Genomic DNA, 24865 nt, shown 5'->3' with positions numbered 1-24865 from the left:
GGCAGATACAGAAGGGTCTGATGTTGTGTCAAAAAGTCATTGTCTGCCAAAAAGTGATTGGTGATGTTTCTGTATGGTTTTTAAATGTCTAATATCTTTGCTTATACTGGTAAATGGCCTGTAGACAACAAATTTTCCAAAGGAGTTATATGTTAAATAAAGTATCTTTATGACGCCTGGTTATTATACCTACTATCTTCTACATTATACTCGATGCAGGCCTTTTTGGCTCCTTAAAACTTCTTTATAGAACTGTCATTTCCTGCAATTTCTGCTGCCGTCTTGGCCACATCTTTCTTGAAAAAGACAATTTAACTCCTATTTTATGTTACCAGGAAATGGACTGGGATGCTCTTCTGGCCAAGAAGGTGAAGCCTCCCTTCCTGCCAGTCATTAGAGCTCCACAGGATGTCAGTAACTTTGATGAAGAATTCACTCGTCTCAAACCGGTCCTTACACTCCCACGGACACCCTGCATCCTCACTGCTGAGCAACAGGAAATCTTTGCAGACTTCGATTTCTCTTTCATTAGCTGACCACGGCGATTCAAGCTCTGTCTTATTCAACACGGCTCTTCTGGCTCAACAGAAGAGCAGAAGATGGAGAAACTATAGATATCCTTCAGATATTTCTTCCCCGGCAAGATCTGCTTAGCTGGGTCTGATTTCATTGTGCAGGAGTTACTTTTAACACTTTGCCAAAATCATTTTTGTACTTTTTTGTCATTTTTCGTTAGGCTATTTACAGAATATTTACACTCCAATGTTTCTGAAAAGTAGCACTATTTAACCTGTAAATATGTGAAGTCTCATTGAAGGTAAAACGCACTGAATGTACTTTTCTATTGATCGTTTTTTTTATTCTCGTCTCTTTGTTAAATGCTAAAAATAGCCAGAATTCTCACTTCTGCTGATATTTACCTGTTGATGTCTAGAAATTTTAAATAACGCATAACAAATGTGCCCATTTAGACAAACCAGCCTATATGTAAAGTGTAAATTATGTGAAGGTAAACATGAATAAATGTATAAATGCTGGACTTTAACCAGAAAGCTCCTCATGAAACATTTATTGAGTTTTATAGTACTTCCAGTATTTAAAAAACATTGCATGACAATATTGTATATAATTGAGAACTACACCACAGACTGTAAATGTTAATTTGTAAAAAAGCAGAGATCTTACTGATAATGGCTCAGTCCAAGCAGAAGGACTGCATTTTGCACTGAATTAAACACAAACATTTATTGCTGTCTTACAAGGTTACTATTGCACAAGGAAAAGCTTAAATGGAAACATATTGCACTCAAAGCTTTTAGCTAATAACAGTGTTCCACTGTATTATTCAAGTCCCTGTTAAAATAGTTTTACAAAAATCTAAAGACATTTTCTGCTCCAAAATAGTTTAAAAAATATGTACAATTTTAAACAACTTGAGACACTGTAACAAGTCTAAATATCATGTACATGTATGGATTAAATGCCAGGAACAATACAGTTCATATTTCAAACACACTCACTTGGACTAACCTACTTTAGTGACAAAAGCTGCTGGAGAAGGTGAATCCTGTAAAACAGGCAAAGTATTCATCACAGGAGACTACAAGAGACTGGAACCCACTACACTAAAGTAAATTCTGTTAATCAGGATCTGACTCCAGTGAGTGAATCAAGAAACCATGCCAGCTATAGATCTGTATTGTTACTCAAATTTTGAATGTAATGATTAATGTGAATTGAGGGTGAACAGTCAGGTTATGGTTATCAAATATCATCACTTGTTACTTAAATGATTTATTTTAAGAGGCAGGACTGAGGGTATTTGGGTGGGTAAAGTCCAAGCTTAACCGGATTCACTCAGGTGTGTAAAATGTCTGAAGACAATGTAGAGAGTTGCTTGTTTTGAAGGAAATTATGAACTTGATGTGACCGTAAACAATAAGGAGGAAGGCCGCAGTGCTGATTACCAGTTAGTAAGAGCAGCAGCCTCATTCTGGAAACACACAGTATGTTCAAATTGTCCCAAAAATGACTCCTATTTCCTGTTCCCGACCTGGTGATGTTCTCCATCGAGGTCAAAATGTTTAAGGACTTGGGAAAAGAAGCCTGTGTGCTGAGATTCTAACCGACTGGATTGCTACTGTGTTGAAATTACAGCATCGAGACGATGGACAGCAAAATGCCCACGTTATTAGCATGTTCTTACTGTGATGTTTCATGCAGGTCACAAAAAAAAGCAATAGTCCTGTCCCTGAGTGTTCTGCTCAATAATACTGAAACAGAGAGGAACTTGACTGAACTGTCCTTCCTCTGGAGTCTGCACAGACCAACAAAACAGAGCAATGCTCATAAACATGTAGGCATAGTAGCTGTATTTTCATGAACGTGTGAGGCTCAAGATCTGATGCTTTTGTTCACCTTTTACACATCTTACAGGTCATACAGCTGTTTGAAAAATGCTGGATAAATCCTGAGCTCCAGCTGTGTCTCAGACCTTTGAACCTCACATTCTCCGGCAGTTTCTATTTCTAAGACCTGCGTTGGTTCGCACAATCCTTGTTGGGTTTTTCACTGGTTCTGCTGTTTTTGAGCTGCTAATTTGTTCTGCTCTTGGCAGCATGTTGATTATTATTGAAATGAACTGGCTGCATCTTTAAATTTCATTAAATTAGTGCACTATTAATAGATCATGATCATTAGGGCATCATGCTAATTTGCCCTGTACCATAGCCCGTAAAATGAAATAAATCATTTTCCTGCTCATGTGTCTAAGTCCTTGATTTCCATGACTGAAGTAAAATTGCCTCCATCCATCATCTATCCTACTGACCCAAAGTAAAAATTAATTCCATGATAATCCTAAAGGCTGCATTAGAACAACAAACATTCCAAATGTGAACTGTGAATCATACTTAAGTTAATTATTATAGCTCTTGTTTCTCTTGATGTAGAACTTGACATAAGATCTTTAGACCAGAATTTGAAATGCTTTTATTATAGCTGCCATGCAGCTACACCTGTATCACTTTACTCATTAGAAAACTTCCTAACCAAAACTGACTATTTGAAGCTCCCACAGTTTTCACTACGACTGCATTGAGGTAAAAACAGGAAATGCAGGTAATCAATTGCAATAAAGAACCACTGAGAGGATGAGAAGGAGGGAAACGCTCCACAGTTATGGCACAACAACACAAATGCCTATATAAAGGGAACTGCTCACAAGCACAGTTTATCCTCCTATTTGGTGTGTAATCCCAGATCCAGAGAGGCTGTTCATCAGTAAAATGTACCTAAACCTGATCGCTGCCCTCCTTGAAGTACACCTGCTCCCACACCACTGTGCCCCAGACACAGAAGAAACCCCAAAGGTTTTGGAATGTCCCACGGTCAAAGGGGTTCTCATCTGCACCACAGTGTTTGAGGTAGGAGATGCGGTGGCGCGACATGAACTCCCACGTGGTTGTGTTGAGAGAAACCAGGTATAGATGTGAGCCGAGCAGCAACAGTACGATGAGCGAGAGCAGTGCTAGCAGCATGGTCACAGCCGTCAGGACTCCGTTTGTGCGCAGCCACTGGTGCCAGATGGGTACGTAGGTGAAGCCCGTCCTGAAGAGGAGAGAGCAATAGGATGTGACAGCTTTGCAACGGCAGCAACAGTAACATGGAGGTAGATGGGTTGAGTTGCTCACCAGGCAATGCGCAGGCCCCATAGAAGCACTAGCAGCTGGAAGGCCAGGTAAAGCACAAACCAGCGGTGGTTCCTCTCACCAACGCAGTTCTCAATCCAGGGACAGTGATGGTCATAACGCCGGACGCAGTGCTGACACGTCTGGCAGTGCTTTGATCTCATTGGCTGCTGCTTGAAACACAGAACAATTTTTTTAAATTTTTTATTTAGAAGCCACAATGCAGTTTAACATAGTTCCAACTAATGTGCCTCACATGACCCAGGCCCCTTGTGCTTACAACATTCAATTCCATAAAAACATAATACACCATACTTACAAAACTACAGAAAATTCACAGTGTAAAATATAGTGTAACAGACAAAGTGAGAAGGATAAAAAAACATTATTTCCAAAGGTGTGGTGATTTGCAAAATTATAATTTAATCAATATAAATGACTACAAGTCTGATTTACCTTTAACCAAACTTTGACTGTTAGTGTAAAAGATGCTAATGGCAGGCAGGTCGTTGCGGACCAAGGACTGATCCTTGGCAGACGACCATTCTGTTTCCTAACAATACATTTCTTGGTTAACACCCACACACTGCTCTCTTTTATAAAGATGGGATTCAAACCAATCAGCTGCTTGTTTTGATAAGTCAAACTTTAGTTTAGACAGAAGTATGTCGTGGCTGACAGTGTCAGATGCCTTTTTTTAAGTCAAGAAAAACTGCCTAGAAAACATCATCATCATCCAAAAAGCAAGTAATATTTTTAATGAAGTAACAGTGAGCAGCTTCTGTAGAACATTTTGGTCTAATACCAAACTGCTTTGGATGAAGGCAGCCACAATCTTCTCAAGTATCTTGAACAGGACAGGGAGTACAGAAACTGGATGACAGTTACATATAAAACCATGCTCCTCTCCTTTAAAAACTGGAGTAACTACGGCCTTTTTCCATTCATTTGGAAATCTATTTGTAATTAATAAATTTACAAGATGTGCCAATGGTTTTGACAATGAATTCCTGTATTTTTTTTAATGAAACAAGTGTCCAAATCATTAATCATCTCTATGATTTCTGCTTCATTAACCTCTTGCATGCAAAATAAATCTGATGATTCAACAGTTATTATATGTTACAACTGAAGAATTGAAATTCTGAGTTAATTCTACTACTGACTGTATACAGTGTTATTAAATTCACATGCCATAGAACCCTCATCTTTAATAATTGTACCATTTATATTCAGTTCCTTTTCTTTCTTTCAGTTTTATTTATATAGGGGCAAATCACATCAACAGTTGCCTCAAAGAGCAAGAGATTAATAATAACTAATAATTAATGATTAAATGCAGAGTTGTGTATAAAACACTCAGTGAAGAAGAACCACTCAGTGCATCATGGGAAGTCCCCAGCAGCCTACACCTATTGCAGCATAACTAAGGGAGGATTCCTAACTATATGCTTTAGCAAAAAGGAAAGTTTTAAGCCTACTCTTAAATGTACAGATGGTGTCTGTCTCCTGAATCCAAACTGGAAACTGGTTCCACATCAGAGGGGCCTGAAAGCTGAAGGCTCTGCATCCTATTCTACAATGGTGTGCTTGGTTTCAACGTAACTTTATTCTTTCATGAGTTATTTACAAGTTTCTCTTTGTTCACAGCCATTGACATGTCGAAGAGGTTAACACGTGAGGAGAGGATTGAAATTGTGTTGATATCTGGTGAACGCAGTAACCGGGTCATAGCAGCAGATTTCAATGCAAGACACCCTACGAGACCACCCATCTCCCATGCTACAGTTAGCAAACTGCTTGCTAAGTTTCATGAAACTGGTTCAGTGTTGGATTTGCCAAAATGTGGACGCAAGAAAACTGTCACTAATGAAGAAACATCAGTGGCTGTCCTAGCTTCATTCAGCAAGAGCCCACAGCGTAGCACTCGCCGCATGTCACTGGAGAGTGGCATTAGTCGAACATCCCTTCGGCGGATATTAGCTACTCACAAATGGCACCGTTACAAACTCCAGCTACTGCAGCATCTCAACGAGGATGACCCAGATCGGCGCACAGAATTTGCAGAATGGGCAAAACAAAAATTGGAACAGGACCCTCAGTTCACGCAGAAGATTTTGTTCAGTGATGAAGCAAACTTTTATGTGAATGGTGAAGTTAACAAACAAAACCACCGCTATTGGTCTGACACTAACCCACATTGGATGGATCCCTCCAAGACTGTTGGAACAACAAACAAAAGTGATGGTTTGGTGTGGTATATGGGGTACAGCGATAGTGGGTCCATTCTTCATCAATGGAAACCTCAAGGCCACTGGATATTTGAAATTGCTACATGATGATGTGTTTCCCTCTTTATGCACTGAAGCTGGCACGTTCCCTGAGTTTTTCCAGCAAGATGATGCACCACCACATTATGGGTGCCAGGTCCGAGCATTCCTAGATGAACAGTTTCCTGGAAAGTGGATTGGTTGTCGTGGGCCAGTTGAATGGCCCCCAAGGTCTCCCGATCTGACCCCCTTAGACTTTTATCTTTGGGGTCATCTGAAGGCAATTGTCTATGGTGTGAAGATACGAGATGTGCAGCACCTGAAACTACGGATACTGGATGCCTGTGCTGGCATTTCTCCTGCGGTGTTGCTATCAGTGTGTGAAGAGTGGGAGAAGAGGGTTGTATTGAGAATACAACACAATGGGCAGCACATTGAACACATTTTATAAGTGGTCAGAAACTTGTAAATAACTCATGAAAGAATAAAGTTACGTTGAAACCAAGCACACCATTGTTTTTCTTGTGACATTACCAATAAATTTGATGTGTCACATGGCCCTCTTCCTATTGAAAAAACAAAAGTTGTATCCAAGATGGCCGACTTCTAAATGGCCACCATGGTCACCACCCATCTTGAGGAGTTTGCCCCCTCACATATACTAATGTGCCACAAACAGGACTTTAATATCACCAAACATTCCCATTTTATTACGCTGTATCCATATAAATGGCCCACCCTGTATTTTTAAATATCCCACAAACCCCAACTAAAACAGCAGTCTGAGACCAAAATTTTCTAATGGGGTGTTATGGTACTATGAGGTGTTTAAGATTACTCACGACCTTTTATGTAAAGAGGAATTACCATAGGTGGATCTAACAGATGATCAGTGCAAACAGGATCCATAAGCGCTATGAATATGTGCATGGCACAATGGCTTTTTGGGGCTTTTTTCAATACATTTGCAAGATTTTCAACCAAGCTTTTTCACTTTGTCATTATGGGGTATTGCAAGCAGAATTTTGAGGTGAAAAGAATTTAATTCATTTTTTGAACAAGTGTTCAAAAAATGATGTGACAAAATGTGGAACAGGTAAAGCGGTGTGATTACTTTCCAAATGCACTGTATTTGGTAAGATTACAACAGCACAGGACAAAAAGTGTTGTTAGTTCAGCCATTTAGTCATTTAGCCATTTAATTTAGAGCAATTTAGCATCATCGTTCAGTTCATAGGCCACTCGGAGGCAGGGAGAGCAGCAGGAAGACCCCCCAGCACTGAGCAGACTGGGCAACAATGTCAGCTGATATGAAACTGATTAAATCTGACACAAAATGAAATATGGGGATGACAGGGAAGTGGGTTGTAAAGTGCCTTAGAAATGGATAGGCTAAAGCAGCTGAAACAGTGTAGTTGGATGTGTAAAAGGGTATCAGGTGACTGATCAGCTGTTGTTGTGTCACTGAGATGAGCTAATCCAGTATTATCAATGGACCGTGGTACCTCCTTAGAGAAAGTGTCAGTGCGTCATGAATTTTGCCCAATTTTTGTTAGTTCCTGTTTGTGTGAGTATGTGGATATTTGTGGGGGAAAAAAAAAGTCTTTTCTTATCTGGTGATGAAACATTTTACTCAGAGTCCCGGCATACTGCATCTGAAGTATTATCTGATACTTTTAAGGTAGTCTGGGTATGTAATACAGCCCTGTGCTTCCTGATATCCTATACCACTGCTGTATCCTGCTGGATATCAAGTGTCTCCTTTCAGCCTGAGAGCCACACACTCACACACACACACACATGCAGAGAACAAAGAGGTGACATTGCACAAACAGACAGTTTGCCCATCCTGTATAGGAATACAGAAGCTACATCTGTCCACCCCAGCTTTTCCTCTATTATCACAAGCAGACATATGCTTATTCAAACTTCTGCTTCAACATCCAGAACGACCTTCAGACTCCTTTTAAAAGTAAGACTTCAAGGAGGGGGAAAAAAACAGCAGCAAAAAGGACCTCTGGATAATTGTGGATCCGTCACAAGCAGCATCCGTTTGTTGTTTTAGAAGCCACACAATTTTAACTGTCCTTTTATTTCTGGCCATTTGATAAGGAAAGAAGAAAGAAGAGGCAGGTGTGGCTTAGGTGGTAGAGTAAGTTGTCTACTAATCAAAAATTCAATGGATCGATCCTCCGCTTCTCCAGTTTATCTTGGGCAAGATACTGTACCCCAATGCATCCACATCAATTGCCTCAGTCAAGATCAGGGTTCCGATGCAACAATAACAAAGAGGCCGGGAGTTTCCTACGAAAATGAACTCTTGCCTTGATACGTTTGCCTCGAAACCATGAATTGTGCCCTCTACCAGAAAATCCAGAAAAACAATGACGGAACATAAGCATCATGTGCCCTTAAGCTCAAACTCACTTGGGTTACGCAACAGTACAATTACCAGCAATACACCAGCAAGTCCACCTTTGATTGTTTTTCTGGGGGGCTTTTTGCCATTCAAAGGTTTTGGAGTGGCCCAGTCAAAGTCTGGACTCAAATCAGACTGAAATGCTTTGGCAGCACTTAAAACTGACAATTAATGCTTGAAACCCTCTAATGTGACTGAATCATAACAATCCTGCTATAAAGACTGGGCCAAAATTCCTGCACAGTGATGTGCCAGTTAACAAAAATGTTTGATTACAGTTCTTGCTTCAAAGGGTGTCACGACCACTTATTAGGTTTAGGGGGTGTCAATCTGGTGAACCAGCACCCTAATACAGGAGGTCTGGATTGGCTCTCTGTTTAAAAAGTCCTAACCTCTGATCCAATGAGCTTAGATGAGAGCTTAGATGGAGCCTGATATGTGAGGGTTAAGGGCACTAACAGCACTAGCTGCCTCTGGTATCCAGGTATATTGATCCCTCTAGGGTCTCTGCTGGAGTCTTTAACATTTTAGATCTGATCTTCTGAACTGCTCATCTCACAGAAGACAAAGGGAAGAACCGTGTATCTCCTTTTCACCTAACTTTTATACCTGGTCATGCTTTCTCCTCCCTCTCTTTCTGAACGTCACATCTTCTGAGATGACATCTGGCCCGACCCTTTGTGACATCCAGTTACGCCGTTAACACCTGATCACCTGATGACAGGAGGACCAGGATGATTCAATGCAGCTTCTTATTACTAAATCACACATTTTTAAAGTAAGACATTCTTTAGATTACTAGCTGCTCATTTATCCATTAAACTTATACCTGATTATACAGCATTTAGCAATTGATCATGTGAATTATGGTGAATTACGTATAATGTGGGGTTGGCGATACATTTCTTATCTCTCACATTCATTCAGGCACCCACAGACACTAATCTGCCAAGGTCACAGGTGGACTAGGTCTATGCATACAAAATCCAGACATCAGAATCATTTTCATTACTCAAACTACATTTCTCATTTATTATATTAATTAGTGTTACATTGCCATTGTATCTTTGATTAAGAATAATGATGATTTGCTATTATAGAAAAGCCCTGTTTTAGCTACTTTTTAACATTAAAGGCTGGGTGTTAAGACCTTTAGCCCTCTCTTAGATGTCCAAGAGGTATGCTGGGTGGACTTCAATGTCTCGCTCAATCCCACCTTTCTCGACAGGTACAATCACTTTTTCCACACAGTGCCAGGTAGATTTTTTCCTCCTTAATATATTCAATTATCATCTAAAAGTTGCATTTTGTGTTTACTCAGGTAATGTCTAAAACACTTAAGCATGACAAGTATCCAAAGAAGGGAAGGGGTAAAAACTTTTTTAAGCCACTGTAAGTACCAGTCCATTTACCATTTGGTGAGCTTCCTTTGTGCCTGGAAAATGGACTGGTTCCTATATATAGCACTTTTCTACTCTGAGCATTCAAAGCACTTTATACAACTTGCCTCTATACAAGTGCTTTCTATCTAATATTCATACTCATTCATACTCCAATGGATAATGACGGGAGAGCAACTTGGGATTAATATCTTGCCCAAGGAGTTTTGGCCCACAGTCTCGAGCAGATGGGGATCGAACAACCAACCTTTCGATTAGTAGGTAACCTGCTTAGCCTCCAAACAGCTCTGGTGGCTGTGGCTCTCCGAATTAGTTCTGGCCAGATGTACCACCCTCACCTACCCACAACTGAGATTAGCTCCCTCACAGAAAAGTGAATCAGTGCAGTACAAATGTAGTGACAAAGATATCTCACACATTCACTGCCTTTTCCTTCAGAGACCTAGTCACTTGGGTTGTGGTTGTACAAATACAAATCTCAACTGTACTTAAGTATTTATTTTTCACTTTTAGTCCCTACATTTTTACACAAATATCTCCATTTTCTACTCAGGGTTGTTACTCTAGGTTTAAGACATGTGAGGACATTTGAGTTATTATTTCAGGTTACTGTGCGTCTTGAAATATCAAACAAATTTGAACCTAAATGGAGGGAACAATAACATATCAAACACAGTTCTATTGGGGTATTCATTACCAGTGCTTATTGCACATGAACAGATAAACGGGGCAAAAAATGTAGTCTGTGCATCATTTACAGCACTGTTTTCAAGGCTTAAAGTGCGCTGGAACAATCCAGAACAGTGTGTTTTGGTCCAGATATCCGAAAGCTGGTCATAATATGCTTTTTGTCACAACACTGGTGGTTCTGAATCTTGCTAGTGCTATGGAAGAGAAGTAAGCATAAAACTTTTTAAAGTCGTGGATAATTTAAATTCAATGTTATTTATACAGCTCCAATTCACAACAAGAGTAACCTCAAGGAATTTCCAGTGCAATTTTTCAAACATACTCATAAGAGCAGACACACAAACTGTTTGTGTGCCATTTGTCACACAGCATGCCTGCTGTGCTTGCAAAGGACAGAAAAGAAAGTGAGATAACTTCACTCAGAGATGGAGAGAGACAGAACAGGAGATTTTATCTTCTAAGTTAAAGATTGCTCAGTGGCATTAGATAAACTGGAAATCTAAAGGTGACATGTAATCTCCTTATTTAATTTAGAGCTTTTTTTTTTTAAACAGATATCAGCTCAATAGATGATCTGTTGTTCGGTGTGATCTGTTTTCCATCCATCCATCCTCTTTTTCCACTTACCTGGGGCCGGGTCGCAGGGGCAGCAGCCTAAGCAGAGAAGCCCAGACCATGCCTGGCCCCGACCACCTCCTCCAGCTAATCCGGGGGAACACCAGGGCGTTCCCAGGCCAGTTGAGAGATATAATCTCTCCAGCGTGTCATGGGTCTGCCCCGGGGCCTCCTCCCGGTGGGACATGCCCGAACCACCTCAACTGGCTCCTTTCGATGTGGAGGAGCAGCGGCTCTACTCTGAGCCCCTCCCAGACAGCTGAAGTCCTCAACCTATCTCTTCCTTCCAAAGGCCAGCCTTTGGAAGGAAGCTTATTTCCGCTATTTGTATCAGTGATCTTGTTCTTTCGGTCACTACCCAGAGCTCGTGACCTTGTGATAGGAGACGGTAGGGATGTAGACTGATCAGCAAGTAGAGAGCTTTGCTTTTACCCTCAGCTCTCTCTCCTCACCATGATGGACTGGTACAGCGTCCGTATCACTGCAGCTGCAGCACCAATCCGTCTGTCAATCTCCTGCTCCCTTGTCCCGTCACTTGTGAGCAAGACCCTGAAATACTTAAACTCCTCAAATTGGGGCAGGAAATCGTCCCTGACCCAGAGTGGACACTCTACCCTTTTCCGGCTGAAGACCATGGCCTCTGATTTGGTGGTGCTGATTCTTATTCCCACTTCTTCACACTCGGCTAAGAACCGTTCCAGTTCGAGCTGGAGGTCTTCACCTGATGAAATCAACAGAACCACATCATCTGCGAAAAGCAGAGATGAGATTCTGAGACCACCCAAATGAAAGCCTTCTGCCACTTGACTACAGATAGAAATTCTGTCCATAAAAATTACAAACCGAATCGATGACAAAGGGCAGCCCTGACGGAGTCCATCACCCACTGGGAACGAGTTCAACTTATTGCCAGCTATGTGGACCAAGCTCTTGCAACAGTTGTATAAGGATCAAATTGCCCGTAGCAATGGGGCAGGCACCCCAAACTCCCGAAGCAACTCCCACAGGACACCCCAAGGGACACGGTTGAATGCCTTCTCCATGTCTTCTCTGGTTGGGCAAACTCTCGTGCACCTTCAAGTATCCTTGAGAGGATAAACAGCTAGCCCAATGTTCCACAACCAGGACGAAAACCATATTGTTCCTCCTGTATCCGAGGTTCAACTAACAGACGGACTCTCCTTTCCAGCACCCTGGCATAGACTTTCCCAGGGGGCTGAGGAGTGTGATCACCCTATAGCTGGAACACACCTTCCGGTCCCCCTTCTTAAAGATGGGAACCACTACCCCGGTCTGCTAATCCAGAGGTATCACCCCTGATCTCCACGCAACATTGCAGAAGCGTGTCAAACAAGACAGCCCTACAACATCCAGAGCTTTCAGGAACTCAGGTTGAACATCATCCACCATTCCCTTGATCTTGCGCTCATAAGCGTCTTCTGAATCGCTCTTTGTCTGGTCCCTCACCCAGGACCAATTTGCCATTGGAGACCCTATCGGGGGCAAAAGCACCTGGGCAACATAGCCCCTGGGATCCCTGGGACACACAAAACCCTCCACCACGATAAGGTAGCGATTCGCAGTTTTCATATTATGAAACATTGTGCAAAATTCAATACAGTTCTATTCAATTTTTATTATATAGCGCCAAATTACAAGAACAATCACCTCAAGGCGCTCAAGATTGTAGAGACCTGACAATAATAAACTGGCATACTGCCTTTTTGTTATTCATATGTTCCATGACAGTCGAGGCAACTGAGTGCAGACGACACTGCTTATTTTACAACACAGTGACGTTTACAGCCATGCCCTATGATGGAGTGGTGGTCAGTGTCAAGTTACACCAAGGGCAGAAGGCAGCAAATTAGGTGATGATGTTTATTAGATTCACTCAATGAATTCCACCTTTAAACTAGCTTTGTACTGCTTTGGGTTGAAAATCAGCCGTAATAGCTCATGTAACATGGTTATATCCTGCTGAATTTATTTGGCCAGAAAAGGCAGCAGGAAAGCTCCATCTGATCTCCACATATCTACAATGAAGGCAACAGAGCTAGTTTTTTTTAATTCCCTTTGTTTTTCTCTGCTTGTGTTCTACATTATAGATGTGCAAACTGAGTACATTCATTATTAATTAGAACTGAAGTAACAAGGAGTTACTTTTTACTTTTATACTTTTCAGAGTCTGTACTTTTTTACTTTTACTGGAGTAAAGAAGTTGAATAAGTACTTTAACTTTTACCAGGGTATTTTTTATTGGAAGTGTCTCTACTTCTATTCAAGTGACGTGTGTATACCACCTCTGCCGATGAGCTGAGCAGCATACCTGAAGCAGACAGTGGCCACAACGGCGCTGTCGCAGGGATTTGGTGGCAGGTGGAATCATGTCCTGCTGCTCCTCAGTCACTCCCAGCATGAACTAATACAACAAAGAAGACAAATTGGTCAGAAAGGAGTAACTGTCCAGCTAACAAATTATGTTAAGGTGGACCTGCTCGCCGTTTCCCCACTTTTTCTATATGGTAGGGACATCAGATGAACTGAGGTGTCCTCATTTTTAATCTTATCCTTCCTGGTCACCCTTTCCACCTATCTCATTCTCATTCACACACGTATTCTGTTCTTGCTACTTTCATTCCTCTTCTCTCCATAGCATACCTCTCCCTACTCTCACCATAGATCACAATGTCAACTGCAAACATCAAGATCCACAGATACTCCTGCCTGACCTCATCTCTTAGCCTGTCCATTACAACTAGGGCTGGGCATCATCACTGATTTCTATAATCGATTTGATTCTGATTCATGAGGTCCCGATTCAATTCGATCCCTGATTCAGTTCGATTACATTCAATTCAATTTTGACTCAGTCAGAAATATTATAATTCTGATCATTTATCGGTACATATCCATAATTTACATCTAGGTATAAAAACAAAGCCAACACATGTGAGACTTTATCAGAGGTGTAAGCATCACAGCAGATGCCTTTGTGTCAAAGTAACTGAGGATAAAACAGAGAGAAACATAAAGGAAATTTTCCTGGCCTGACTTTTTATGGTAGATAACCACCTTAAAAATATTCTGGAGTAGATCAAAAACAAAGGAAAACCATGAATCAACATATGGTGGACAGCGGATCAGCTGGAGGCACGATCGAAGACTGCAGCCGTCCCAGATCCAGCTGTACACACTAGAATATTCTCCCATGTTGCTCGTCTGTGTTTTATTGTGTTATGGTGTGTTGATATCTGTGCATTCCTGGATTATCCTTTTGTGTTACACATTTCGATGTTTTTTTTCTGTTGCTACCTAGCCTGACCTGTCTCCCCAATGTGATGTTTGTGTATTGTATGTACGGTCGGCAAGGTCTGTCATCTCGGTTGTGGGCAACTGCAACTGACAAATAAAAGCTATCTCATCATCATCATCATCTCATGAACATTACCTGATGCTGCTGAAGCAAAACAGAGCAAAGTTACAGAGGTTTTATTAGAGACACAGCTAATCATTTTGCAATTTGGCATAATTTTAAAAAGTTTAAATTTCTTCGGCATTGAACAGCAGAAATTAGGCATCACTGCACACAACGGTAGACTGGTGCGTAATAAGCAAGTGAATAAAGCAGAAAACTGAGATGTGAGATGGGAAACTGTTCTTGAATTACACAGAGAAAGAGAGAGCTGTGCAGGAAGTGTGATTTTATTGTGGTGAAAGCAAAACAGCAAAAGTAGGAAGGAATTAAATATGATGTTTATCAAATGTGAAGCGTAGTTTTGATCTTCTTTTGCTGCTGGTTCAGTGAATTTTGATCGGAGAATGACAAAAGCTGCAGCATCAGAATCTGTAAGATGTCTCTTTCAGCCCCGACGGCGTGTCTGTGCACGTGCAATCGGGTGAACGATCCACACTTTGTGTTTACATCTTTGTGCGGAATCTGTTTACCTGCTCTCATTTGCTGTTTTAGCTGTTTGGTGGTTCCTGAAATAGTTTTGTGAGCCTTAACCTGAGATTCTGACGTTTCTGGCAAAATACATTTATATTTAAAAATCGATTCAGGATTTAATGAATCAATATCGTGTTATTCAAGCTAAGATCGATTTGAATCGAAAAATAGATTTTTTAAAACCACCCCTACTTGCAACTGCAAACAAGAAAGGCTTTAGAGAAGATCCTTCACCACTGTCCTCATACATGTCCTGCACCACCCTCACATACTTCTCTGCCACTCTGACAGTTATTCTCTTGGTACCCTATTATCTGTGGTGCTCTTTCTGAGCATGAAGCCATACTGCTGCTCACTGATTGTAAATGGTAAATGGACTGGTTCTTATATAGCGCTTTTCTTCTCTATCCAAGCACTCAAAGCGCTTTAAACAACTTGCCTCATTCACCTATTCAAACAAGCACTTTTTTCTATGCTTTTTCTGTGTAAGTGCTTTCTGTCAAACATTCACACTCTGATGGATGCATCGGAGAGCAACTTAGGGTTAGTATTTTGGCCAAGGATATTTGGCATGCAGACTAGCGGGATCGAACCACTAAAATATTCAGATATTACAGGAAGGTTAAAATATTAAATACTATTAATCTCTGGCTCTCTTCCACACCATGTCTTTTGTCACTTCAGATGGCTGGCCCTCTATGAGCTTGGTTCTGCCGGACGTTTCTTCCTGTAAAAAGGGAGTTTTTCCTTTCCACTGTTGCCAAAGCACTTGCTCATAGGGGGCCATCTGATTGCTGGGTTTTCTCACTATTAGAGTAGGGCAGGGGTCTCAAACTTGCAGCCCATGGCCACTTGCGGCTCACGTCACCCCTACTTGCAGCCCGTATATTGACGTGAAGAAATATAAAGCAATTTGGCCCTTGAAATTATTTTTTTGTTAGGGAGGATTTGTTTGTTGTTGAGTGCAATGTGAGATAAGTTCTTTAAAAAGCAAAAAATGATTTAATATGAAGGCATGTTGAGGGATTGGCTGTGTTAGTTCAGTGAGAGAGTTATTTGTGAAAAAAATAATTTTCACCAGCAGTCAAAAACTAACGTGTACACTTGTCTGCCTTTTTATTTTGTTAAATACGAACAAAATTATAGCAGACGTGCTGCCATGTGTCTGGCCAGAAAGACAGTAGCAATTTCTTTCTTTGGTAGTTTAATTAAAGGCTTCAGTTAGTTAAGCGTGAGGGAAAAAAACTACGTTAACACTGGGAGTTTTGCCTTGTTATACAATATTTGAAATTTAAAGCAAACAAACAAAACACTAAATTTTTGGAAATATTTGTGGGTGTTTTCTTGATTGGTTTGTTTTTGCACTACTTGAACACTAAAGTGGCCCTCATATGAGATGACAGTGCCAGCAGTGGCCTACAGCTCATTTAAGTTTGAGACCTTACAATATTAAGCAACTTTAGGCGACTATTGCTGTGATCTTATATAAATACAACTGAACTGAATTAAAGGCAGAGTGTTAGTTTGCCTTAAATAAATTATTGTTATCATTATTGTTTTGGCACTGCCTCACACACGATTTTCTTTTAAGATAGCTTTTTTAAATCAGGTTTTTTTAACCAGCAACGTAAACATTCAAGCTGCCCTGAAACCATCACGGCACAAAGGTAAAAAGTGGGAGTGATAACAGGAATGTACAGTAGGCTCGTGCTCACCTGCAAGTCCGTGTCATCAGACAGGATGAAACCCGGGTCCATCAGAGAGACCGCGAAGTACAGCAGCACAGACAACAGCACCAGCAGGACGAAGAGCACGGGCTGGACAAGCTGGCCCGTCTCCTCCTGCTTCCTCAGCTCTGTGAACAAATCACACACACACTTAACACCACCGCAGCTCCCAGGGGTGTGCGAGCAACTATAGAGGCAAAGCCTATGAATGTAAAGTGATAAATTCACCTGTATCATGTAGGAAGAGGATTAACGTTATGACCCATGTCAGAATCACATGTGATGTTCTCACCAGAAACCCTGAGCCGAAAACATTTTTGAACATGTTCCTAGCATAATAGATCAGCCATCCAACATGCAAATGGAGCTGATAAACGACAGCACCACTCTCTTCCCTGGGCAAGCGTCATACAAGCCGTAATGTCGTCAGAGTATTAAACGATGTGTTACGACCGAATCAAATGGTTGAATATTTTTTCTACCCAGCACATATTAAATACGTCGAGTTTCGGCAGCTGGGAAGTAACACATCCCGCTCGCTTCCTTCCAGTGGATTTGTTTTTATCCTGCCAACGACTCACAGTAGCAGCGATTAGTATGGCAAACAATCTAGGCCAAAATTCTCCAATTTGAAAACCCGTCTGTTTAAGAAATGACGTAAAATCGCCGTTTAATAAGTCAGAACGCCGTAAAAAACGGCGTTGACCCCAACAGAACACAGTATTTTACGCCAGAGACTGGCGCCTTGAACGCCCCTTCTGAGTGGAGGAAAAAACGTCGTTTTTCCCGGTCTTCGAACGCCGCTTTTTACGTCATACGCAGCTGCGCAATGAGCACTGTTTTTGTGAGTGTGGAAAAGCAGCGTTCGGGAAAAACGGCGTTCTTTCCGCCACTCAGAAGGGGCGTTCAAGGCGCCACTCTCTGTCGTAAAATACGGTGTTATGACTTATTAAACGGTGATTTTTACATAATTTCTTAAAGAGACGGGTTAGAAGTCAGGGCAGGAAACGTACACTGGTCAAATGTGACATTTAGGGCTACTTTGCTTCCATAAATGTACCTAATCATATAAGACCTTACGAAGATGGCTCCCAAGTAGCTACAGTTATGAGGTGATGACACCTCATCTGCATATTTTCACATATATATATGAAAAGTTGGCAAAAAAAAGTCATCTTAATGTAACTGTGGGAGGGTTATGTATTATTATTTTTAATCTGTAAGTAGTGGTATCTATTAAAGTCTGTTTTTGCCTCCTTCTCAGCATTTGCAGAAGAGGGGGTGATTTCGTGACCTAACAGCCAGATGTGCTCGGTAAATAGACTGTTTCATTAATATGTTGTTTTTCTTATACAATCAAGTTAAAATACTTTATTATCTAAGTGACTGTATCAGTCAGTACAACACCCTCCCTCATGGGTCTCTATGGGGGGGGTGGGGTTAACCCAAGGTAGTAAGTAACCCAACAGACATTCACTCCTCCACACGTCTCCCCATCATTCACACATATGTATTCTGGATTATCAAAAGACAAAATAGATGAAAGTGGTTTATTTTTGATATTCTTTTATTTTTTTGTAGATCAATTTCTTTTTTCTTTTAGAAATTCTCCCCCCAGGAAACGACATCACATTGTAGGTTATCAAAGTGACATTTGGATATGATCATAATTTCATACAATTCAAAATTTAAAAAAACAAAACAAAAACAAAAAAAACAAACAATAACTGAGCAGTCTTTGCTGCAGTCCTGGCACACACTTCTAAGCTGCAATCCACTGTGTTGGAATGTCAAAAAACTCTCTAAATGACAAAAAAAAGCTATTGAGCTTGCAACTTTTTGGCCTGCTTTTCATCCAGAACAAAGGGAGTATGAAGTGTCCTCCCTTTCAGCAGCTGCTCCAGACCCTGACAGAGGAGATGAGACAGGAGTTAAGTCATGAGCAAAACTAGAAATTATTTACTGAGTACTTTTTGTCCACAGTGTATCTAAAATACAAGAAAGAATTGCTGTCTCGAAGTGCTCTGCAGGGTTCCTCAATTTAACACACTGTTCTCACCTCTCCAAAGTACGAGACAAGCGGTGAAATCTCACATTGAGCCGGAAGACTGCCATCAGCTGACACGCTGCAGGATGAATAATGCACAATTTAACATAACATTATTACATAACATTATTATAACATAATTACTTTAATTGTGATTCCAATAGTAGTAACAACAAATCGGCTCCTTAGGGTGTGAAGTACATCGGAGCATCTCTGACCTGGGAAGAGGAAGAGGATTCCCATATTCATCCAACAGTGTGGCTCCAGCAGATGTGGCCCAGCGGCAGTGTTGAGCCAGCAGAGAGTTTCTGGCTGTGGTCGGGTTGTCTGTGACTGAGCCATCTGCATTTTTCAGGGGGGAAAACTCATCCTCCCTGACAACCTCAAACGCAACAAAGTTCCTTCCAAATACAAGGGAGTACATTTTTAATTAATTAATTAAAATTGCAAATGACCTATACAGTAAAAACAACATGTGTAAACACATACAAACTAAAAAATAATGTAGAGCAATTAATACCTTGAGAATGGGAAGACATCAAAAACAAACTTCTCCATCTTTATGCCATTGGATTTGGATGGTTTGACTTGAACGCCTTGTGCGTCAACAAAGGGCACTTTCTTTAAGGCAACATGTTGCTTCAGCTGGTCTTTATATTTCCTAAAAGATGAAATATGTTAGCAGCACCAAACAAAATGGAATACCATAAAAATGGAAGGCTGGAACAACGGTTTTATACTCAAGGAGCAATGAAGTTCAATAACTGTATAATTAAAATCTGGTTAATTTGGCAGTGAAAAACATGTTAAGACTTCTTCTTTGCCAAGTTGTCAGTTATCAGCAAACAAAGCACCGACTCATCCCTTCAGTTAAATAGCCTTTTATGCTCGAATGAATCATTGATCAGTGCTAACACTGGTCTTAACAAACAAACAAAAAAAAGAGATCAGGTTCAAGGAGTGGACTGAAAGTGAGTGACAAAGCAGCCAATGTCTACTGAAAAACTTAGAAAGCTTGGAGAACTACTGCTCATGACCAATTGAAAATATTACAACAAAGGCGAGCTCCTTTGAAGCAAAATATAAAGAAACTCAAGTAGTGGCTTAAGACTTTTGTATAGAACTGCACCACACACCTAAACATTGCTGCAGATCCCTAGAAAGAAAGCACTCCCCAACAATGATTCTGAAGTGAGAATCACTGAACTATAGCGATATATTGTTTTGGTCTATTTGTGGACTCTTTAGCAACCATCTAGCATACAATAAAGATCTGGCTTTTTCAGTGTAAGTGTAACTTTCAGGAAAAAAAAAGAGCTCAGATTTGTTCTTTCTTAATTTTTTGGTCATTTGTGTACTACTAAAAGCATTCGTTCAGTTGTTTATAATGTTGTGCTGCCCTTACTCTGCCACATCCTGCAGGAAGCTCCTGGTAAAGCAGTGATTGCAGATATTTCCAGCACTGTAAACCAACTCTCCTCCAGGTCCTCGCAGTTCAGCCGTCTGTGGCTGGACCTCACTGTACTCGACCACCTGGGATACCCCTCGTACTCTGCAAACCACACCGACCGGCTCTGTAGGGTACGCCTTCTCCACCACCTTATGCAAGACAGAGGTGGATGAACAAGGAAGAATTAGGGGAAACCATTAGCATTTTGTCCTCATGTACAGCCAATCACTTGGCTATGTGCTGCTCTGACTACACAGATACTCGTACTGGACACAGTTCTGTACGATTTATTGTAGGTGAAGGGTTGGACTGCTATTCAAGTAACTTCGTTTAACGTGAGAGTCCAAAGAAAATATTCATAAGCAACAAAAACAAAATTCACTTTCCACAAAATATAATCCTTCTATTGATTATATACAATTACAATGTAAAAGACATCTTAATGTATTCTTTCGTATATACTGTGTGATGCTGTATTACTCCACCTTGGCCCCACAGTCAGCGCCCTTGCTCACACAGAAGCCAATAAACACAGGATCGGCCATCTTGACCAGAATGTTGTCCACGCAGTACACATGCAGGTACTTTACTCCCCTTTTCTTCATGTCCTCCAGCACCTTATTGTCCACCAGTGCCTGGTACAGACCTCCATTACCATCTGAAACCAAAGTTTAGATAACTCCACTGATATTTGTTTCTGATTCTTCTGTGTAACTTCATATGCACCCACCTGGTGCCATGGCTATCTTCCCTTTATCCTTCAAGATGACTTTTCCATCAAATGTCACAGCTGGAATCATTCTTTGCTCAAACATAATGATGTTTGTTGGTTCCAGTCCAAAATAGTTGTTCTCCTTAAAAAAAGTCTCAGTGGGACCCAGAGTGAATTCACTGGTCATTATGTACCTGAAGAGCACAGAGAGTAGAAATTACACACCGTTACACACAGTCTGCAGCAGTGGAGGACTATTGTAGAACTCCTGTTTCGGGGGTTAAGCTGAATGCAGCATTAGCAAAATCTATTTAAAGAAATGTTTTGAAAAATGAAAACTATTATCCATCTAAACGCTAAAGGAAGTGGTGCTGGTATAGAGCCCTTCTACTTAGTTGAGCACTTAAAATACTTTCTACTACAATCACGCACACACACACTGATATGGTGCCTTTATTAATGCCTAAATGCTTTCTAACATTCACAAATATTCTCACACTCCGATGGATGCAGGGACAACCTGGGGATCAGTGTCTTGGCCAAGGACACTTTGGCAAGCAGACCTTTTGATTAGTAGACGACCTTCTCAACCACATGAACCACAGCCACGTTTTCAAACCAACGTTAACTTAATGTTGACTTTATTGAGAAAGTTAACGTTACAACAACTTATAGAAAGAGAAAATGCATCATGATTTTTACTTTTTTGACTTTGAGTATATACTCTTACACTTTATCAGATTAGCAGAGCAAGAGGAACTTACCATGGAACAGTGCATTTAGAGCCATGTTTGCTGTCTGCAAGCTCTTGGATTTTGCGAATGCGTTCTGCCTGGATCTGATACAAAGTTTTGCCACTCGGCAGCCCAACATTGTACATTCCTTTAGGGTACTGAACACCAAGACGGGTCCCCTGACCACCAGCCAAGAGCAGGACTCCAACACAGTTCTCCGAGATTTCCAGCAGCCCTGTTATTGGGGGGGGGGGAAAAAGCTAAAATGACCAGAAGCACATATAAGGGAATTGTTTACTTATATAACTGATACTTTCTATAACAATAACTTATTTTATTTTATAATTATATAACTATAACTAACTTATTACTCTATTCATAATTTTATAGAAGCGTTCTTCAGAGATTAATTTTGTGGAGCTTGGAAATTACTCAGTTTTATTCTCTGTCATAATCACAGAGGACAGCACTGAAGCAATGACAGCCCAGTGTCAGATCATTTCATGTCATAGCTTTTAAAGTACTGCCAGGGCAAATGTCTCCGACTTGATTTGGATTTTTTTTTTTTTAAGTAATAATCAGAATAAACTTATTATATGTAAATTATATGTATTATATGTTTTTATATTATATGTATATTAAACATTTCTCTATAGACTCCGTTTAAGAGAGGATTTAAAAATAAATCTAAATACGTAACCTCTCTTTTAAGGCCTAAAGTTATGAGTGCGTCTACAGGCAGCTGTAGCAGACTGCGTCTACTTGGCCACAGTGAAAAGGACCTTTTAACTGTGTTTGTGCTGAAATACTGGAAGATTAAGGAATTAACAAATAATATGTCCTGTGATGTGTTAGCGCCACTGAAGGAGTTTGTGCTTCCTAACCAAGGTTGCTATTGTTAGCCCTTACCATTTCACCATCTCATCAAAATATAGTCAACAAAATGATTAAAATCTAAGCCTGGAAAAACCTCATAGTAGCTCACTATTCTGTAAAACCTCCCCTTCACTCTTGCTGCTTTCTTTCTGTCACAAATCGCCCCTGACACTCGTTTCCACCCTGCCTGCACTTTTTTCTTCACCTCTCTTATGCAACCAAAGTCTGTAGCTTCATTTTTAACTGATCTGTCACTGCTAATGCACAGTTCACCACTGTCTCACTGTCTTCATTGCATGCCCTGCACCACTCTCACATGTCTGCCACTCTCGACTTCCTCATGCAGTATCACAGTTCCTCTCTTGGCACCCTGTCCTATGTTTTCTCTTGATCCACAAAGACACAGCGAAGCTCCTTCCAACCTTCTCTGTACTTCTCCATCAACACCCTCAAAGCAAACATCACATCTGTTCTGTTCTCCGATTGTCACTTCTCTTCTTAGCCTAGCTACAACAACTCTTTCCCATATCTTCATTGTATGACTTATTAGCTTTATTATAGATGCAGACATCGATTTGAATTTAAGATGATGTTGCTTATCAGATTAACTCACTGAATTTCAGGATTATAATGTAGACGAGTTGGAAATCTGCTATGTCCTCTCATGTAATATGTGCTTATATTTGGATTAACTGAGTTATGGAAAGACAGTTAACCTCAGAGCAGCAGCAGCAGCAAGTCTCATCTGATCATTGCCTGTACTCAGAAAATCTACTGGAACTCACAAGAGAAATTGTTACGACTTTTTATTCTTTTCATCACAACTGATTTTAGAATTCTGACACCTTGTGAAATCCAATTTTAACTCCTAATCCAGTCCAGATAGTCAGATAAGCCTTCTATGCACATACTCAGGTTTCCATCTATAGTTGGTGGCCCAACCAGAAAATGCAAAAAAAAAAAAAAAAGAAAAAAAAAAGTATATTCTATTAACCTTTCCATTATAAGAAAATGATATAATTTTACCATCCCCCCCTTCCCCTACTCTGGTAAGGCTGGTTATCACTCCTAAAGCCAGGTAGCTTGTGGCTAAAGTACTTCCAAAGTAATTTGAAACAATTATTTTTCAACCAATTTAGTATGAAAACACTACAATTAACTTTATAGGGTTCGCCATTTTGAACTGTTCTGTGTACATATTTGCACACGTTCCTATATGATGATAATTACTAGAGTATTTTAACACTCAGTATCTGTACTTCTGCGTATGTAACGACTGTCTGCACTATTGCCCCCCTCCGTGTCTTAACGCGTTACTCGTGCGCCAAATGTGTATTTTACATTCACCTCGTCTTTCCCACTCTTCTAGAGAGTCTCTCCCACTTTTCTTCACGCTGCCGATGAACTCAGGGGGGATCGGCTCTATGTGCTGATCCAAACTGTCAGGCGGGGAGGCTGCAGCCTTCGCGGCCGCTTCACAGTGATCCTTCAGCCCTTTCAGGTCCAGCTGAGCCAGCTCCTCCAGGAAAACGTCCCTCTCCTCCTCACACAGCTCCGGCCAAAACTGCAGGACGTGCGCCTGCCCTGCGCTCTCCAAACTCTGCTTTACTTGCTCGAAAGAAGGCATTTTGCGTTTTAGTCCGAAACAATTTTAGATCAATACATATTCAACTTCCTCCTCCGATCAAGCAGCAGAAACACGCTGCTCCGGAGGAAATGACTGAATGTCAGGAAAAACTCGTGACTGCAGCTCTCAGGGATCCTGTCATACAGGATACACTGTAGAAGGCAAGTCAAAAGCGTCTTTATGCACTTCCATGTTTACAGAAGTCAAAACGTGTGTACTGCTTCCTGTCAGTCTGACCACGCCACGAGACCAGAGGCCACGACAGCAAATTCACGACAAAGCTGTTAAGTCAGCGTCTGATCACCTGACTGCACACTGTGGTTAAAGCCGCATACACTAAAAACAACAGAAAAACACGATCAGATTAAAGTTGTTTGGTGGTGTAACTGGGCATTACGGTAAAGGGGGGGAACTAATTTGGTTCAGTTCATAGATAGTTAAATATATGACACCCAAAGGTTTGGACACACTTTCTCATTTAACGGTTTTTCTTTCTTTCTTTCTTTTTTTTTTTTTTTTTTTTACTACTTTCTACATTGTAGACACAAACTAAAGACATCAAATATATGAAGCAAGATATATGGAATTATGCATAAAAGAAACAACTGATAAATATGTTTTATATTTTAGATTCCTCAAAGTAGCCACCCTTTGTTTTGT

The 24865-nt window shown here is 40.7% G+C and overlaps 3 protein-coding genes across 5 annotated transcripts in view; 1 reads left to right on the top strand and 2 right to left on the bottom strand.

Moving 5' to 3' along the window:
- Window positions 1-1045, top strand: part of pkn3 (protein kinase N3) — a 33715-nt gene extending 32670 nt beyond the window's left edge. For both annotated transcript variants that reach the window (XM_031734247.2, XM_031734246.2), the window contains exon 22: window positions 336-1045. In XM_031734247.2, the coding sequence (XP_031590107.1) occupies window positions 336-536 (201 nt within the window). In that variant the 3' untranslated portion in view covers window positions 537-1045. The remainder of the gene's footprint in view (window positions 1-335) is intronic.
- Window positions 1046-1054: 9 nt separating this feature from the next.
- Window positions 1055-17508, bottom strand: zdhhc12b (zinc finger DHHC-type palmitoyltransferase 12b). 2 transcript variants are annotated; one of them, XM_031734248.2, is made up of 5 exons: window positions 16988-17508; window positions 16748-16887; window positions 13413-13505; window positions 3693-3862; window positions 1055-3609 (listed from the first exon to the last, which is right to left on the bottom strand). In XM_031734248.2, the coding sequence occupies exons 1-5, from the start codon at window positions 17082-17084 to the stop codon at window positions 3294-3296; spliced, it is 816 nt and encodes a 271-aa protein (XP_031590108.1). In that variant the 5' UTR covers window positions 17085-17508; the 3' UTR covers window positions 1055-3293. The 2 variants fall into 2 exon arrangements, with proteins under 2 accessions (XP_031590108.1, XP_031590109.1); XM_031734249.2 differs by having other exon boundaries at window positions 3693-3859.
- Window positions 17509-18308: 800 nt separating this feature from the next.
- On the bottom strand, window positions 18309-24461 carry uap1l1 (UDP-N-acetylglucosamine pyrophosphorylase 1, like 1). The gene is made up of 9 exons (XM_031734250.2): window positions 23926-24461; window positions 21733-21937; window positions 20987-21162; window positions 20742-20914; window positions 20212-20405; window positions 19327-19467; window positions 19025-19207; window positions 18819-18885; window positions 18309-18666 (listed from the first exon to the last, which is right to left on the bottom strand). The coding sequence occupies exons 1-9, from the start codon at window positions 24203-24205 to the stop codon at window positions 18580-18582; spliced, it is 1506 nt and encodes a 501-aa protein (XP_031590110.1). The 5' UTR covers window positions 24206-24461; the 3' UTR covers window positions 18309-18579.
- Between the last annotated feature and the right edge of the window lie 404 nt (window positions 24462-24865).

This window comes from Oreochromis aureus, linkage group 7 (genome assembly GCF_013358895.1).
Source record: "Oreochromis aureus strain Israel breed Guangdong linkage group 7, ZZ_aureus, whole genome shotgun sequence".
NCBI lineage: Eukaryota > Metazoa > Chordata > Actinopteri > Cichliformes > Cichlidae > Oreochromis > Oreochromis aureus.
Note: the sequence above shows the minus strand (reverse complement) of the source record. Positions and strands in the feature narration are given on the sequence as shown.

Coding starts and splice junctions, on each gene's coding strand:
- uap1l1 (XM_031734250.2), bottom strand. CDS start 24,205: ATGCCTTCTTTCGAGCAAGTAAAGCAGAGTTTGGAGAGCGCAGGGCAG. Junction 21,938..23,925: donor AGAAGAGTGGGAAAGACGAG/GTGAATGTAAAA, acceptor CCCCAATAACAG/GGCTGCTGGAAATCTCGGAG. Junction 20,915..20,986: donor GAAGATAGCCATGGCACCAG/GTGGGTGCATAT, acceptor CTTTGGTTTCAG/ATGGTAATGGAGGTCTGTAC.
- zdhhc12b (XM_031734248.2), bottom strand. CDS start 17,084: ATGTTCAAAAATGTTTTCGGCTCAGGGTTTCTGGTGAGAACATCACAT. Junction 16,888..16,987: donor CCTCTTCCTACATGATACAG/GTGAATTTATCA, acceptor ATTTGTTCACAG/AGCTGAGGAAGCAGGAGGAG. Junction 13,506..16,747: donor CTGATGACACGGACTTGCAG/GTGAGCACGAGC, acceptor TTGTTGTATTAG/TTCATGCTGGGAGTGACTGA.